The sequence below is a fragment of the Penaeus vannamei genome, chromosome 26, assembly GCF_042767895.1.
Source record: "Penaeus vannamei isolate JL-2024 chromosome 26, ASM4276789v1, whole genome shotgun sequence".
In the NCBI taxonomy this organism is placed as follows: Eukaryota; Metazoa; Arthropoda; class Malacostraca; order Decapoda; family Penaeidae; genus Penaeus; species Penaeus vannamei.
The window spans coordinates 35,782,442-35,796,868 of NC_091574.1; the positions used below are offsets into that span (position 1 = coordinate 35,782,442).

Here is a 14,427-nt window from a genome sequence, read left to right on the forward strand (position 1 = left end):
TAAGTGAAGGAAACTTTAAATATATAATTTTAGTCATTGATTACCAAATTACTTTCCGAGTTTTGCGCAATAAGCAATACTGGTATGCATGAGGTAGAACATGTCAGATATACATTACTTACAAAATTATGTGCAGGTGTTGGCATATAGACGCATACACCTACACCCACACACATACACACACAGACACAGACACGCACATATTCACACACAAACACACACACAAGCCCGCATATACTCACACACACACACACACACACACACACACACACACACACACAAAAGCGCGCATATACTCACACACACAAGCGCACATATACTCACACACACACACAAGCCCGCATATACTCACACACACACACACACAAAAGCGCGCATATACTCACACACACACACACACACAAGCGCGCATATACTCACACACACACACACAAGCGCGCATATACTCACACACACAAGCGCGCATATACTCACACACAAACACACAGACACATACAAGCGCGCATATACTCACACACAGCCACACACACACACGCAAGCGCGCATATACTCACACACAGACACACAGAAGCGCGCATATACTCACACACACACACACACACACGCGCGCATATACTCACACACACACACACAAGCGCGCATATACTCACACACACACACACACACAAACGCGCATATACTCACACACAAACACACAGACACATACAAGCGCGCATATACTCACACACAGCCACACACACACACGCAAGCGCGCATATACTCACACACAGACACACAGAAGCGCGCATATACTCATGCACAGACACACACACGTACGTCCTCCCCGAAGAAACACACACATACACCCTCCCTTCCTCCCACCCCACTCCACCTTACCCCCCTCCCCCTCTCTCTCCCTCCCACGCACAGTGCACACTAACCCTTCCCACAGTCCAAAGAGAGGCTCTATAGGAGGCGGGGCCACAGGGTACTTCCCAGGTGGCCACAGATCAATTTTAGAGATTACGACCTCGAATTAAATCGAAATTTCTCACGCCTCCAGTACCTACCTATAGTTATCTCTCACATATCAATAAATTGCAATCTTTCGATAGAGTGTTCATGTCCGAGAGCTAGACACCATTACACTCTCCATAACACGTCAAAAACTGAATCAGAGGAGATGGCAGACACTACACAGGGCCATGGAAGTGAGTATTTAATCAGTTCCATGGCCCTGTGTAGTGTCTGCCATCTCCTCTGATTATTATATACTGGGGGCCACAGAATGGAAGAGGGGGGACCTGGTCTGTGGCGTAACACGAAGCGCGGGTGTGTATGTATGCGCGGGTGTGTTTGGCTCATCATCCCTTCCCTGCGTCAGTGTCCGCGGGTCGCCCGGCGAAGGAGGACGCAGGAGGCGCGGCTGCTCGGTTCTCGCTGCGGGCCAGGCGCGTGTGCGGCTGCAGTTGTGCGGCCTCGCGAGTTGCGTGGGTGTGTAGGTGTGTAGGTATTAAGTACACACACACACACACACACATATATATATATATGTCTGTGTGTGTGCATGTGTCTATGCGTGTGCGCGTGCGTGTGTGTGTGTGTGTGCATGTGTCTGTGTGTGTGCGCGCCCGCGTGCGTGTGTGTGTGTGTGCATGTGTCCTTGTGTGTGCGTGTGCGTGTGTGTGTGTATGTGTGTGTGTTTGTGTGTGCGCGCGCGCGTGTGTGTGCGTGTGTGTGCATGTGTGTGTGTGCGTGTGTGTGAGTGTGTGTGTGTGAGTGTGTGTGTGTGAGTGTGTGTGCGTGTGTGTGTGCATGTGTGTGTGTGTGTGCATGCGTTCGTGCGTGCGCGCGTGTGTGTGTGTGTGTGTGTGCGTGCGTGCGTGTGTGTGTGTGCGTGTGTGTGTGTGCGTACATATATATGTACGACTGGCCTGGGCAAAGGTTGTCATGGGATTGGGAAAAGGTGAATCTCACTTAAATCTTCCCTTTGACTAGGCTTCTATGCGATTCAAACCTCAGTTAAATACAAATGCATAAATGGAAATAATATGTGTTAGTTACAAAATATGACATCTGTTACGATTATGGTTTAAAAGCGAGATCAGAAAAGGGTTAGAAATGGAGTTCGAGAGGGTTTTATTTTAATGTTTCAGTCATCTCGCAATTTCTTTTTGTTATTTTTACCTGTAGGTTTGTTTCTCTGATGAATCTACGGTAGAAATACTGATGAACAGAAGAAAACTTGTTAGAACCAGCCTAGAGAAGGACCTCCCCCCCCCTCCCCCGACTACCAGAGGGTACAAGTAAAATTCCCTCCCCAGTGGTATATAACCTCTGCCATGATTACTGGACTGTGAAAATGTAATCTAAAAGACTAAAAATGTAAACTAAAAGAAGTTGGATACCGTGATATCATTGTTCAGCGCCTTCTGCCTCAACTACAGGAGGGATTCCCAGATAATGACTGCGCTTTCATGCCTGATGGAGCACCGGGCCACACAGACACAAGTTAAATTCCATTAGATTAAACATTAGAGTATTAGAGTGCTTACTTTACGTGTAAAAAAAATCAAGATTTTTTTTTTTTAGGGAAAAGAGATGAAGGACGAGATAAGCCAAGTAGAATTTACTAACAAAAACTAAATGACCGACTGATAAAAATATGGCACAGTAAGGAAGACATCAGGGAAAAAAGTCCGCCGGTATATTTGAGGAATATCAAGACGTGTTGCTGTGTCTGTGCGTTTTTTTTTTTCTACCGCTGACATATTGGGCGAAAGCGGTAATTTCCAGTTAAACGATAATTATCGTTTTCGCTGGTAAATTTTCCGTTGGCTTTTTTGTCGAAATCACAAGCTATAATAGATAATCGTTATAGTAATAATAAAAAAAAACTATTTATGATATAAAACGAATCTAAAAAGGCAGTCTATATTGTAAATAATATTCAGAAGTTGGCAAAATTCATAATAACAGATACAAGTTGTCAACTAGCTGCTCGCCTGTTTGTTTACATTTTTGTCCACGCCCCCCTGTCAGCTGACTGGATGAGAGCAGCGAGAAGACGGTGTTAAATAGCATTAAACATTCGTTGTTTCGCATTAAATCGTGTTGTTGATGAATAACGTCCATCATCACCAAAGCCTATGCGGCGGTTGAAGCGATCTTGCTGTTTAAAATTTTCGTCGGACTGTTTCCGTGGTGTGTGTGTGTGTGTGTGTGTGTGTGTGTGTGTGTGTGTGTGTGTGTGTGTTTGTGTGTGTGTTTGTGTGTGTGTGTGTGTGTGTGTGTTTGTGTGTGTGTGTGCGTGCGATTCTAGTTACTAATATCATGCATTTAATAAGGTGTGTAAAATGTAGGAAATGATAAGTTGCTGAATATTTTATCAAAAATGGTCTCAATAATCATATCAGCACACACACACACGCACGCAAACACACACACACACACACATGCGTACGAGTGCACACGTACACCCATCAATCAAGAGCAGTCAGTAGAAATCTTACACGTAGTATCTAAATCTCCCAAGGATTTTCGAGTGATCAGCCCCCCCCCCCCTCCTTCGCCTCCGCAAAGAACGGCAAAAAGAGCGACAATGATCAAACGGAAGAAAATAATTATCGAAACAGCTGTTTTGGCGATCGTCATTCCGGTAAGTATAGAAGGATCTCTTAAAAGTATATGTATGTGTTTATTGATTTGTTTGTGTGTGTACATGTGTTTCTCTGTACGTGTGTATCTCTGTTCTCTTTTTTGTGTGTGTTTATATGTGTGTTTGTGCGTGTATGTACAACTTGTATGTATGTGTGAATGTGTATATGGAATAACAATGTAGATAAGAAGACATATTTTTCATATTGATTATCATGACTATTTTTCTATATTTGTATGTGTGTGTAGGTTTGTGTGTGTATTTCCAGAATGCGTGGCTAAAGCCATTCGTATTTTTAACAGATAACATTTATCATGAATTTTTAAAACATTCTAAATTCACACACACACACACACACACACACACACATATATATATATATATATATATTTTTTTTCTTTTTTTTCCACTTTGTATCATTTTCAATTTCTGTTTAACATCCGTCTGACACTAAGGTTACATATATAATTATATATAATTTTTATTTTCAGGTTTAAAACATTAGTCGAACACTAGACTTATATATATATATATTTTTTCTTGCTTTCTCTTAGTTTGGACTTCTGGTTGGAGTTAAACACATCGACTTCACTCCATTAAGTATATACCAGGTCGCAGGTAAGAAAAAAAAATATTATGACACCCGTGAATCATGATAATGTAAGAGAAGGAGTAATAAGAGAGAAAAGAGAATAAGAGAGAAATGTAGAGGGGAAAGAAGCGAGACAGGAGAGGAGAGGATAGATTGAACGATAGATAGAACGATAGACAGACAGACAGATAGACAGATAGACAGAGAGAGAGAGAGAGAGAGAGAGAGAGAGAGAGAGAGAGAGAGAGAGAGAGAGAGAGAGAGAGAGAGAGAGAGAGAGAGAGAGAGAGAGAGAGAGTGAGAGAGTGAGAGAGTGAGAGAGAAATAGAAAGAGAGAAATAGAAAGAGAGAGAGAGAGAGAGAGTTAGAGAGAAGAGATAGAGAGCGGAGAGAGTTACTTCATATAACCTGTACTTAAGTTTACAGCTGTTTGAAATATATAATTAACAAGGGGAAAAGTTTCTTCACATATTCAAAACGCTTAAATATTCGTGTGACGGATTTTAAAGCACCTTTGGTTTCTCTTAAAGACCAGGCACGTATATGAGTATGCAATAAAGAACACGAAAAAAAAAAAAAAAAAAAAAAAAAGTGATTTATTATCGTGAAAGCGTTGAATTATCACAGAAATCAGCATTAATGGTTTCATATTTGAACATTTCATTAGTATTTTTTTTCTGTGGTCAATGAAATGTTTGAATTTTCGTTAAAGGGAAAGTGAGTGGGGGGGGGGGGTACCTACCTGTCTCTACCTGTGGTACTTACTCCACTAATGATATACTTCCACTGCCAAAGGGGTTACACGTATATTAGACTTAATGACGGTATGTGATTGATAAAGCTCCATAAATTATCGTCATCGTGCTTACGTGTGGATCTGCTTTTGGTTAAAATTTTGAGTTTATAGTTTTTGGTTTATATGATTTTCCTCATAGATGAATTAAAAAAAAAATGTTGAATCGTTTACAAATTGTGTTCTATTGTTTTTATTTTTTTATTTTTTTATTATTATTATTATTTTTTGTCTTGATCATAATCGAAATCAGATTAAAAATACGTATTATTTATGCGACAGAGTTCATTGAGTCTAGCCAGCTGGTGTCACGGCGAATATCTATACAATCTACGCCTTAAAAAGTAATATAAAAATTGCAGTATTATCTACCTTCCTCAATTAACGTTTAGGAGAACATTAGTAGACCCTTAATATCCCTAAAGGGTTGACTCATCTAGACTCCCTTGGCTAAAGAATATATTAAGGCAGTTGTTCCCAATTCGGGGCCTACGGGGTATTTTTTGGGGGGCCAGGAGGGGGTGGAGGGTGGGGTGGGGGGGTGGGGGGGCGTGGAGCAGTATGAAAATTGTGACGTCGATTTAAACTGAATTTTATCTTATCTACAGTGCTTAGGTGATGTTGATAATGCTGACTGCTGATCTTAAGGGATTGATTACTTAATATTTTCCCAACCCTTTTAGTGATTATTTTTTGTTAGTAGTTATTGGTTTTACATCTTATTTTTATTTTTTTTATTTTTATTTATTTGTTTTTTTTTTATCATTTTCAGCATCACGAATTATTCTAATTTTGATCAGTATTCTCTTTATCCATTAATGATGTTAATTATGACTATCTTTTATATACCATTACAGTTAACATGATAACTACTAAAACAAAGTATTAATGTTGTGCTTATTGATTTTGTTACTACTGTTATTACAAATTTAATAACAAGTCTAAAATTTAAAGGAAATTTGTTTTCTCAATCTAAAACATGATAGAATTTATTATTTCTTAACACTAAGAATCTAGTTTTAATTCTATATCTAAACATATTTTTTTTCTGTACAGATACCCGGTCGATCCAGGAATCTACGGGAAAAATCGAGATTTCCCCCGAATCTAGGGGAAATACCCCTTCGTCTAGGGGAATACTCGCCAATTTCTCGGAAAAAACAGACGATCCTACAGGGAAACCGACCGCTTTTGGGGGGGAACTGGATCAATTTAGGGGAGAAATCCGATCCCTTGGCCCGGAAGAAGGGAATAAACCCGCAAGCACCGATGCAAAAGGACTTAAAATCCTTCTCCTCAGTTCTGTGGGGAGAAGCGGCTCCTCCATGTTCGGGGAACTTTTGGCTCAGATGCCCAACACTCTTTATTTCTTCGAGCCGCTTATGTTCTACCAGAAGTGAGGTTTCGTTTCATTTCTTCAAGTTCATGTTTATTTCTATCACTTTTTATTATAATTTTCTCTTTAGTTTTCAGCTTTTTGATGTGTTTCGTTTAATCCGTTATTGATAGATCGAGTTGGTTTTATCGCGTATTAGTGATAGAGTGTGGTACTATAATAGGGCCGATTTTGATCATATATGTAAAACAGTAAAACTTTTCATATTACTTTTCAAAAATTTATTAATCCAAGCATTTCATGTTTATTCGTTTTATTGTTGGTTTGTATGTATTTTTTTTTATATGAAATATAAGCATCCATAAATCTTACTATTTTCATCAGTTTTCTAATTTGGCCCCGAAATTCCTAGCACCGGCCCGGATAATTGATAGATTAAAATGTCAATAGACCAATAATTTTAGATCTTAACCATCTAAACACACACACACACACACACACACACAGATACACACACACTCACTTGTAACGTATTTCATTATTTTGATGCAACAAGTTATTTAAGTCATCCCGATAATATTAGAATACAGAAAACCTGTAAGAACTCAAAGAAAACAAAATTATTTTAAGGGTAAACCAAAGAATATAATTCACGCCTACAATCTCCCTCTGTGTGGATATCAGCTCAGACAGAAAACAAGAAATAAAATAAAAAAGAGCAAGAAAATAAATACCTTATTTTTGGTAAATTTGGAAATGCAACCCAACACCATTTTTGGGGTGAATAGAATAATTTTCCAATAGCTTTCGTCGTTTCGAACGAATCTAGCACTCATTTCCTTTGCAAACGAAGCATAACTACGATAACGGTCCCGATAGCTGGGAGGGTATGATAGGCCTACATATTAGGGAATTACGAGAAATAGCGATGGAATACCAGCAAGTATCGTATAACAACACATTTCCGACTTGAATAAGGGGATCCGCCCCCTACCCTCCCCCCCTGGTCTACAAAATCTTCCTCGTATGTTCTGGCAGGAGAGAGCCCAGACCCAGGGACAGTTTTAACCTCATCTTACCTTCAGCCTTAACACCAGACGGGCCAGGATGCGGGTCACTGGGATCGTCGGGGCATTCCAGGCCGTTGTTGGCGGTCATTGCGATCGCTTACAGCAAAGTTACACTGCTTTCTTCGATTTGTTTTTATTTTATTTTATCCATACACCACAAACCCACTGGTGTCTCATTTCTGTAAAGACACGATGCCTTACAGGGCGGGCATTGTACTTCCATTGGCAGTATACCGTGATCTCGTAGTAAGCTTGCTTCGTTATTTTGTTGATATTTCGCGGTGAAATCGAAATAATTGTTCTCACAACTTGCACACTATCTAGCCATGATGGAACTGATTTGAATTTCAATTGCCGTCTCCTAGGCCCAGCTCCTATTGTCACGTGATGATCTATTCCATATCTGATTGGTTCTATTGAGTGGCCTTGTTCACGTCACGTTCACGTACGAATCTAATTGGCTCATTTGATTTCCTTCCTACGTCATCCGCTACAAATCCGTCCGATTTCCCGTCGCTCTTAACGACTGTTTGTCATTTTGTCGCGGCGCTGGAGGCGGAAGGTTACTGCGGCTCCTGGAAAATATGGATTTTATACCCTCTAGAACTTTGTTATTATCAATTTGCGCAGAAAATGGTATAGAAGAAAACTATCATACAGTGATGCGTTCTGGCACATGGTAAGCTCAAATTCTTTAAATCAGGTGTGGGGTTGCATTTCCAATAATACCATAGATAAATAAGAGAAAGAGAGAGAGAGAGGTATAATTTATCCACTCTCTCATTATCACTCTCATCATTATTTTCCCTCCACAAAACAGATACACATCGGAGGGCGTGACCCCAACGACGAGTCTCTCGATCGTGCGCAAGATCTACAGCTGCGCCTGGAGCCCCGTGGACGCCAAATGGGCTTCCTTCAACGGCGGCAGAAACCTCGCCAGACAAAATGGCCGCAGACCCGTGTGTCGGTTCGGGAACGGCACGAGAATGCTCAACTGCTTGAAAAACACGTGCTTGGAGAACACCAATATTGTTGTCAAGGTGATCTGGGTTGTTAGATGGGGTTGTTTTTGTTGGTATCTCTAGAATTTTAGATGCATGTTTTTTATTTATTTTATTTTTTTATTATTATTATTTTTTTTTACGACGTTCAACAAAAAGCTAGTCTTCAGCCTTATCTTATCGCTTTTATTTCTTAACTTATGCTAGGCTTTATTGTAATCTTTTTCTTCATCGTTATCATATTGATGAAAGTGATAACAAAAGTAATAGCAAGAATGTTACCTGCACTTTCAGATAGTTGAGAAAGTGATTGCTGACGATGAGGAAAATGGCAATAAGACTCGTGTTTAGAGCATTAATGATGATGATAATTGATTGTCATAAGTAGTTAAGCCGGCAATTGTAAGATAATAAAGATAGGGATATAATAAGTCATATGATGATAATGACGATGAAACAACGACAATAACAGTGATCCTCTCCCTCTTCCTATGCAGAGAGTAATCTTTTTATTAACCTTTTTTTATCACTATCTTTCTCCTGCTTTGTCACCTCCCCTTCATTATACTCCTCCACCTCACCATCCTCCTGTTCCTCCTCCTCCTACTCCCTATCATACTCCTCCTTATCTTCCTCCACCTCACCATCCTCCTGTTTCTCTTCCTCCTCCTCCACCTCCTACCCCCTATCATACTCCTCCTTATCTTCCTCCACCTCACCATCCTCCTGTTTCTCCTCCTCCTCCACCTCCTACCCCCTATCATACTCCTCCTCCTTATCTTCCTAAACCTCACCAACCTTCTCCTCTTCCTTTCAAATACAGTAATTCTTCACTTCCGCCATTTTTCTCCTTCTTACCCAAACTATTCTCCCCCTCCACCTCCTCTACTTCCTCAGATCTACTCTGCTCTTCAACCTTCTTCTTCCTCCTCTTCATCCTTCCTCTCCTCCACCTCCACCGCCTCCTCTTCCTCCTTCACCCTCACACTAAAAACACTCTCCATCACCATCAACTTCCCCAACATCCCTCTCTCTGTCACCCACCACCAGCACCTCTCAACATCACCCTCACCCACCATCCCCCTCCCTCTCACCCACCACCTCCTCCCTCTCACCCACCACCCCCTCCCTCTCACCCACCATCCCCCTCCCTCTCACCCACCACCTCCTCCCTCTCACCCACCACCCCCTCCCTCTCACCCACCATCCCCCTCCCTCTCACCCACCACCCCCTCCCTCTCACCCACCACTCCCTCCCTCTCACCCACCATCCCCTCCCTCTCACCCACCACCTCCTCCCTCTCACCCACCACCCCCTCCCTCTCACCCACCATCCCCCTCCCTCTCACCCACTACCTCCTCCCTCTCACCCACCACCCCCTCCCTCTCACCCACCATCCCCCTCCCTCTCACCCACCACCCCCTCCCTCTCACCCACCACTCCCTCCCTCTCACCCACCATCCCCCTCCCTCTCACCCACCACCCCCTCCCTCTCATCCACCATCCCCCTCCCTCTCACCCACCACCCCTCCCTCTCACCCCACCACCCCCTCCCTCTCACCCACCATCCCCCTCCCTCTCACCCACCACCCCCTCCCTCTCACCCACTACCCCCTCCCTCTCACCCACCACCCCCTCCCTCTCACCCATCACCCCCTCCCTCTCCCCACCCTCCCTTCCACCATCTCATCCCCCACCCCATCTCTCTCACCCACCATGTCCTCCCTCTCCCCCCTCCCCCCCTCCCTTCCACCTTCTCATCCCTCCCCCTCCCTCTCTCACCCACCATCCCCCTCTCCCCCTCCCTCTCACCCACCATCCCCCTCCCTTCCACCCTCTCTCCTCCTCTCTCACCCACCATCCCCCCTCTCCCCCTCCCTTTCACCTTCTCTCCCCCACCATCCCCCTCCCTTCCACCTTCTCATCCCCCCCCTCTCCCCTCCCTCTCACACCCCCCCCCTCTCACCCTCCCTCTCATCCACAATCCCCCCCTCTCTCCCTCCCTCTCACCCACCATCCCCCCCTCTCTCCCTCCCTCTCACCCACTCACCTACCCCCCCACTCCCTCTCCCCCTCCCTTCCACCTTCTCATCCCCACACCCTCTCTCCCTCCTCTCTCACCCACTCCATCCCCCTTCTCTCCCTCCCTCTCACCCACCATCCCCCCACCCTCTCTCCCTTCCCTCTCACCCCACCATCCCCCTTTCTTCCCTCCCTCTCCCCCTCCCTTCCACCCTCTCCCCTCTCTCCTTCACCTTCTCTCCCCCACCATCCCCCTCTCTCTCCCTCCCTCTCACCCACCATCCCCCCTCTCCCCCTCCCTTTCACCTTCTCTCCCCCACCATCCCCCTCTCTCCCTCTCCCTCTCACCCACCATCTCCCTCTCTCCCTCCCTCTCACCCCCCCCGCCCCCTCCCTCTCACCCACCATCCCCCCTCTCCCCTCCCTTCCACCTTCTCATCCCCCACCCCCTCCCTCTCCCCCACCATCCCCCTCTCTCCCTCCCTCTCACCTTCTCTCCCCCACCCCCTCCCTCTCCCCCTCCCTCTCACCCACCATCCCCCCCTCCCTTCCACCTTCTCATCCCCCCCTCTCCCCCTCCTTCTCCCCCTCCTCTCCCCCTCCCTTTCACCTTCTCATCCCCCCCTCTCCCCCTCTCTCCCCCCCCCCTCTCACCCACCTCCACCCGCAGGTCATCCGCATGCGAGTGGCGTGGCTGAGCAACCTCCTGGGCGACGGCGAGTCCTCAGTCAGGGTCGTACACCTCGTCCGGGATCCGCGAGGGTCGTTTCTGTCGCTCAAGAGGCAGGACATGAGGCAGAAGAACCCGAGGGAGTGGTGCCCGGCCATCCTGCAGGTGAGGGGGTGAGGGAGGGAAGAGGGGATGAGGGGGTGAGGGGAGGAAGAGGGGTTGAGGGGATGAGGGAGAGGGATGGGAGGGAGGGGGAAAGGGAGGGGAGGGAGAGGGAAGGAGAGGGGTTGAAGGGTTGAGGGAGGGATGGGAGGGAGAGGGAGGGATGGAGGAAGAGGGGATGAGGGAGGGGAGAGGGGATGAGGGAGGGGGAGAGGGGATGAGGGAGGGAGGGGAAGGGGATGAGGGGTGGAGGGGGAGGGAGACTGAGAAAGGAAGAGAGGAGAAGAACGGATGAGGAGTGAAGGAGTAGTGAAGGGAAAATAAGAAGAGAAGTGGGAAGAGGGAGGAGAGATGGAGAAGAAAAAGGGGAGCAGACAGGGAAGAGAATATTGATATGTTTATTTAGCTAAGAAAAAGAAAAGAAAAAAAATACATATAATACAGAAAAAAAATAGCCTATTTGAGAGAACATCTCTCGATCAGGCACCTAAGAGAGAGAGAGAGAGAGAGAGAGAGAGAGAGAGAGAGAGAGAGAGAGAGAGAGAGAGAGAGAGAGAGAGAGAGAGAGAGAGAGAGAGAGAACTAATTTAAAACACAGAAAATACAACATTCTTCTTTGTCCTCAGGACTTGAAATTAGTGAACCTCACCAAACATCGATTCCCAGATTCGTTCACATCCATCAAATATGAAGACTTCTGCAGGGATCCTGAGAGTAAATCATAATTTTTTTTGTGTGTATTTTAACGCTTATTCAAGATTGTTTTATTATCGTTATCATTATTGTTCTCGTTACCGTTATTATCGTTATTCTTATTATCATGATTAGCATTATCATATTCACCATCATCATCATTATCATATTTATCATTGTGTTAGTATTCTTAATAACTTACTGGATTATTAACTACTGTGATATGATGATAGATATTATTATAACCATTAATACCTCCCCCCCCCCCCAAGCCGTGGCCACAAACCTCTGGAAATTCATCTCGGGAGACAGCCGAGCCGCCCTCCCGCAGTCGTGGCTCAACTACCTGAAGGTGCACACGGACCCCGCCCACAGCAGACCGAGGAAGAGGTTCGGGACGCTGAGAAACACCCGCAAACAGACCCAAGCTTGGAGGAGAGAGATCTCGGACACGCTGTTGAGATCGGTCGAGACGGCGTGTGGGGAAGTGATCGATATTTTGGGGCATCGGCGGTTTGGCAGCGTGAGGGAAGCGAGGAATTTTTCCATTCCCTTGATGTGATACGGTGGGGTGGGGTGGGGGAGAGGAGGTGGGGGGGGGTGTTGGGGGGGGGAAGGTGGAGGAGGGTCTGTTGCGTGCGTGTGTGGGTGGGGTTTGTTGATATGTATGTGCGTTCATGTTTTTTAAATGTGTGTACGTGTTTACTTGTTTGTTTGTGAGTTTGTGTGTGTGTATCGGCATGTTTGTAAGTTTGTGTGTGTGTGTGTGTGTGTGTGTGTGTGTGTATGTGTGTGTGTGTGTGTGTGTGTGTGTGTGTGTGTGTGTGTCTGTGTGAGAAAAAAAGAGGATCTAATAAATCATCCGACTTTAACAAATGCAAGCAGATTTACAATTTGAAACATAGATCACCTAAATCCTAACCATACAATCCATATGATTTAGATTTATTCTTATCTATACATATTACCCATGAACTTCAAAGAATGTTAATTGTGTGAGTCACATTACTACATTTCAGTGAATGTAATAGTTTGTAATAGTTGTAGAGAATATATATTTTTCCAAGTGCTTTCAAATAGCAATTCTGTAAATAATGATGTTTCAGTGAGACCCGGATGTATAATATGTGAAAATGTGAGATGCCTTTATGAAAACACGAATAAAAATATATGTATTGAGTTGTTTGATGATTTAGTTAATTTACAATTTGTTAGCAATGGTTTAAAGTAAATGACAATTATAATGAAATTGCGATGTTGGTTGAACTTGCCAAAACCGGCACAATTGGGATCTACAAAGCATTACCGGATTACGGAATGTGTACGATACCAAATTACTGTCAGTATGTATCTCTCTCACTCTCTCTCCCCCCCCCCCCCCTCTCTCTCTCTCTCTCTCTCTCTCTCTCTCTCTCTCTCTCTCTCTCTCTCTCTCTCTCTCTCTCTCTCTCTCATTCAGTTTAAGAAAAAGACTATAAAAGTAATTACAGCCAGTGCAATTATATATATATATATATATATATATATATATATATATATATATATATATATATATATATATATATATATATATATATATATATTTATACACATAAATATGATAAGAAGGAACTAAGGACAATCAAACAAACAAATAAAAAATAAACAAATAGATAGATGAACAGAATGAATTTATTAAGGATCCACAAGCCACTAACAAGCTTCCCCGTATGGAACAATCCAATCAGTCTTTTCTCGAGTGGCAAAATATGAACCGACAAATAAAGCCAAAATCAGGTTTGCAGTGATAATATACAATAATGATTTATTGTATCTTGAGAAAGGGGTTATGAGAAATCATATTTGCATAATATAGTTATAATCACGGCAATGCCTGAAATGATTGTCCTGTCACTATAAACACCGATAAAAACAGACAAAAGAACTCGGATATATAAAATAGTCCATCAAATTACTACCGATATTAAAGAAAACGATAGCGTCATATGATGTTCATAGAAAATGTGAAACTTCGAGGAGACACTTTTTTATTATGTCATCTTTCCCCATTTATCAAGCTAAGCTAACTATTGTGGTGTAATTCATAAGATGAAAAAAGGACAAGTTGATAACAAGTGACGGCTGGAACCTTACCTTAAACACTTCTGAATCTTTTCCTTTTTCTCCTCCATAAAAAAATCTGGAAAAAACGTACACAAACGCAGAGAAGTGAAGACTCAAATAAGTATTCAGAAATGTAACACTTTTAACCAAACCTCCTTTGAAACCAACAGAACGGTCCCAATGAAAGATCCACATTTAGAGTTTGACATATGATAAAAAAATGTATTTATTACCTTTTTTTATTAACTCAGGTAATTCACTCCATCACATGAAAAAAAAAAAAATCTCACTCACTCTGTGCACGTAAAATCCATCCATCACGAGAAATATATTCAATCCGTGTC

At 43.6% G+C, this 14,427-nt stretch overlaps 1 protein-coding gene across 1 annotated transcript; it reads left to right on the top strand.

Moving 5' to 3' along the window:
* The first annotated feature begins 1,328 nt into the window (after window positions 1-1,328).
* LOC113813458 (carbohydrate sulfotransferase 5) lies at window positions 1,329-12,546 on the top strand. Its single transcript, XM_070140422.1, has 8 exons — window positions 1,329-1,481; window positions 3,515-3,637; window positions 4,192-4,255; window positions 6,079-6,418; window positions 8,249-8,471; window positions 11,126-11,290; window positions 11,914-12,001; window positions 12,253-12,546. The coding sequence occupies exons 2-8, from the start codon at window positions 3,581-3,583 to the stop codon at window positions 12,540-12,542; spliced, it is 1,227 nt and encodes a 408-aa protein (XP_069996523.1). The 5' UTR covers window positions 1,329-1,481; window positions 3,515-3,580; the 3' UTR covers window positions 12,543-12,546.
* Window positions 12,547-14,427: the final 1,881 nt, after the last annotated feature.

Bases quoted from the DNA above. Each gene is read 5' to 3' on its own strand.
- LOC113813458 (XM_070140422.1), top strand. From the start codon at position 3,581: ATGATCAAACGGAAGAAAATAATTATCGAAACAGCTGTTTTGGCGATC. The intron at 4,256-6,078 runs GTAAGAAAAAAA...TTTTCTGTACAG, and splicing joins AAGTATATACCAGGTCGCAG to ATACCCGGTCGATCCAGGAA. The intron at 11,291-11,913 runs GTGAGGGGGTGA...CTTTGTCCTCAG, and splicing joins GGTGCCCGGCCATCCTGCAG to GACTTGAAATTAGTGAACCT.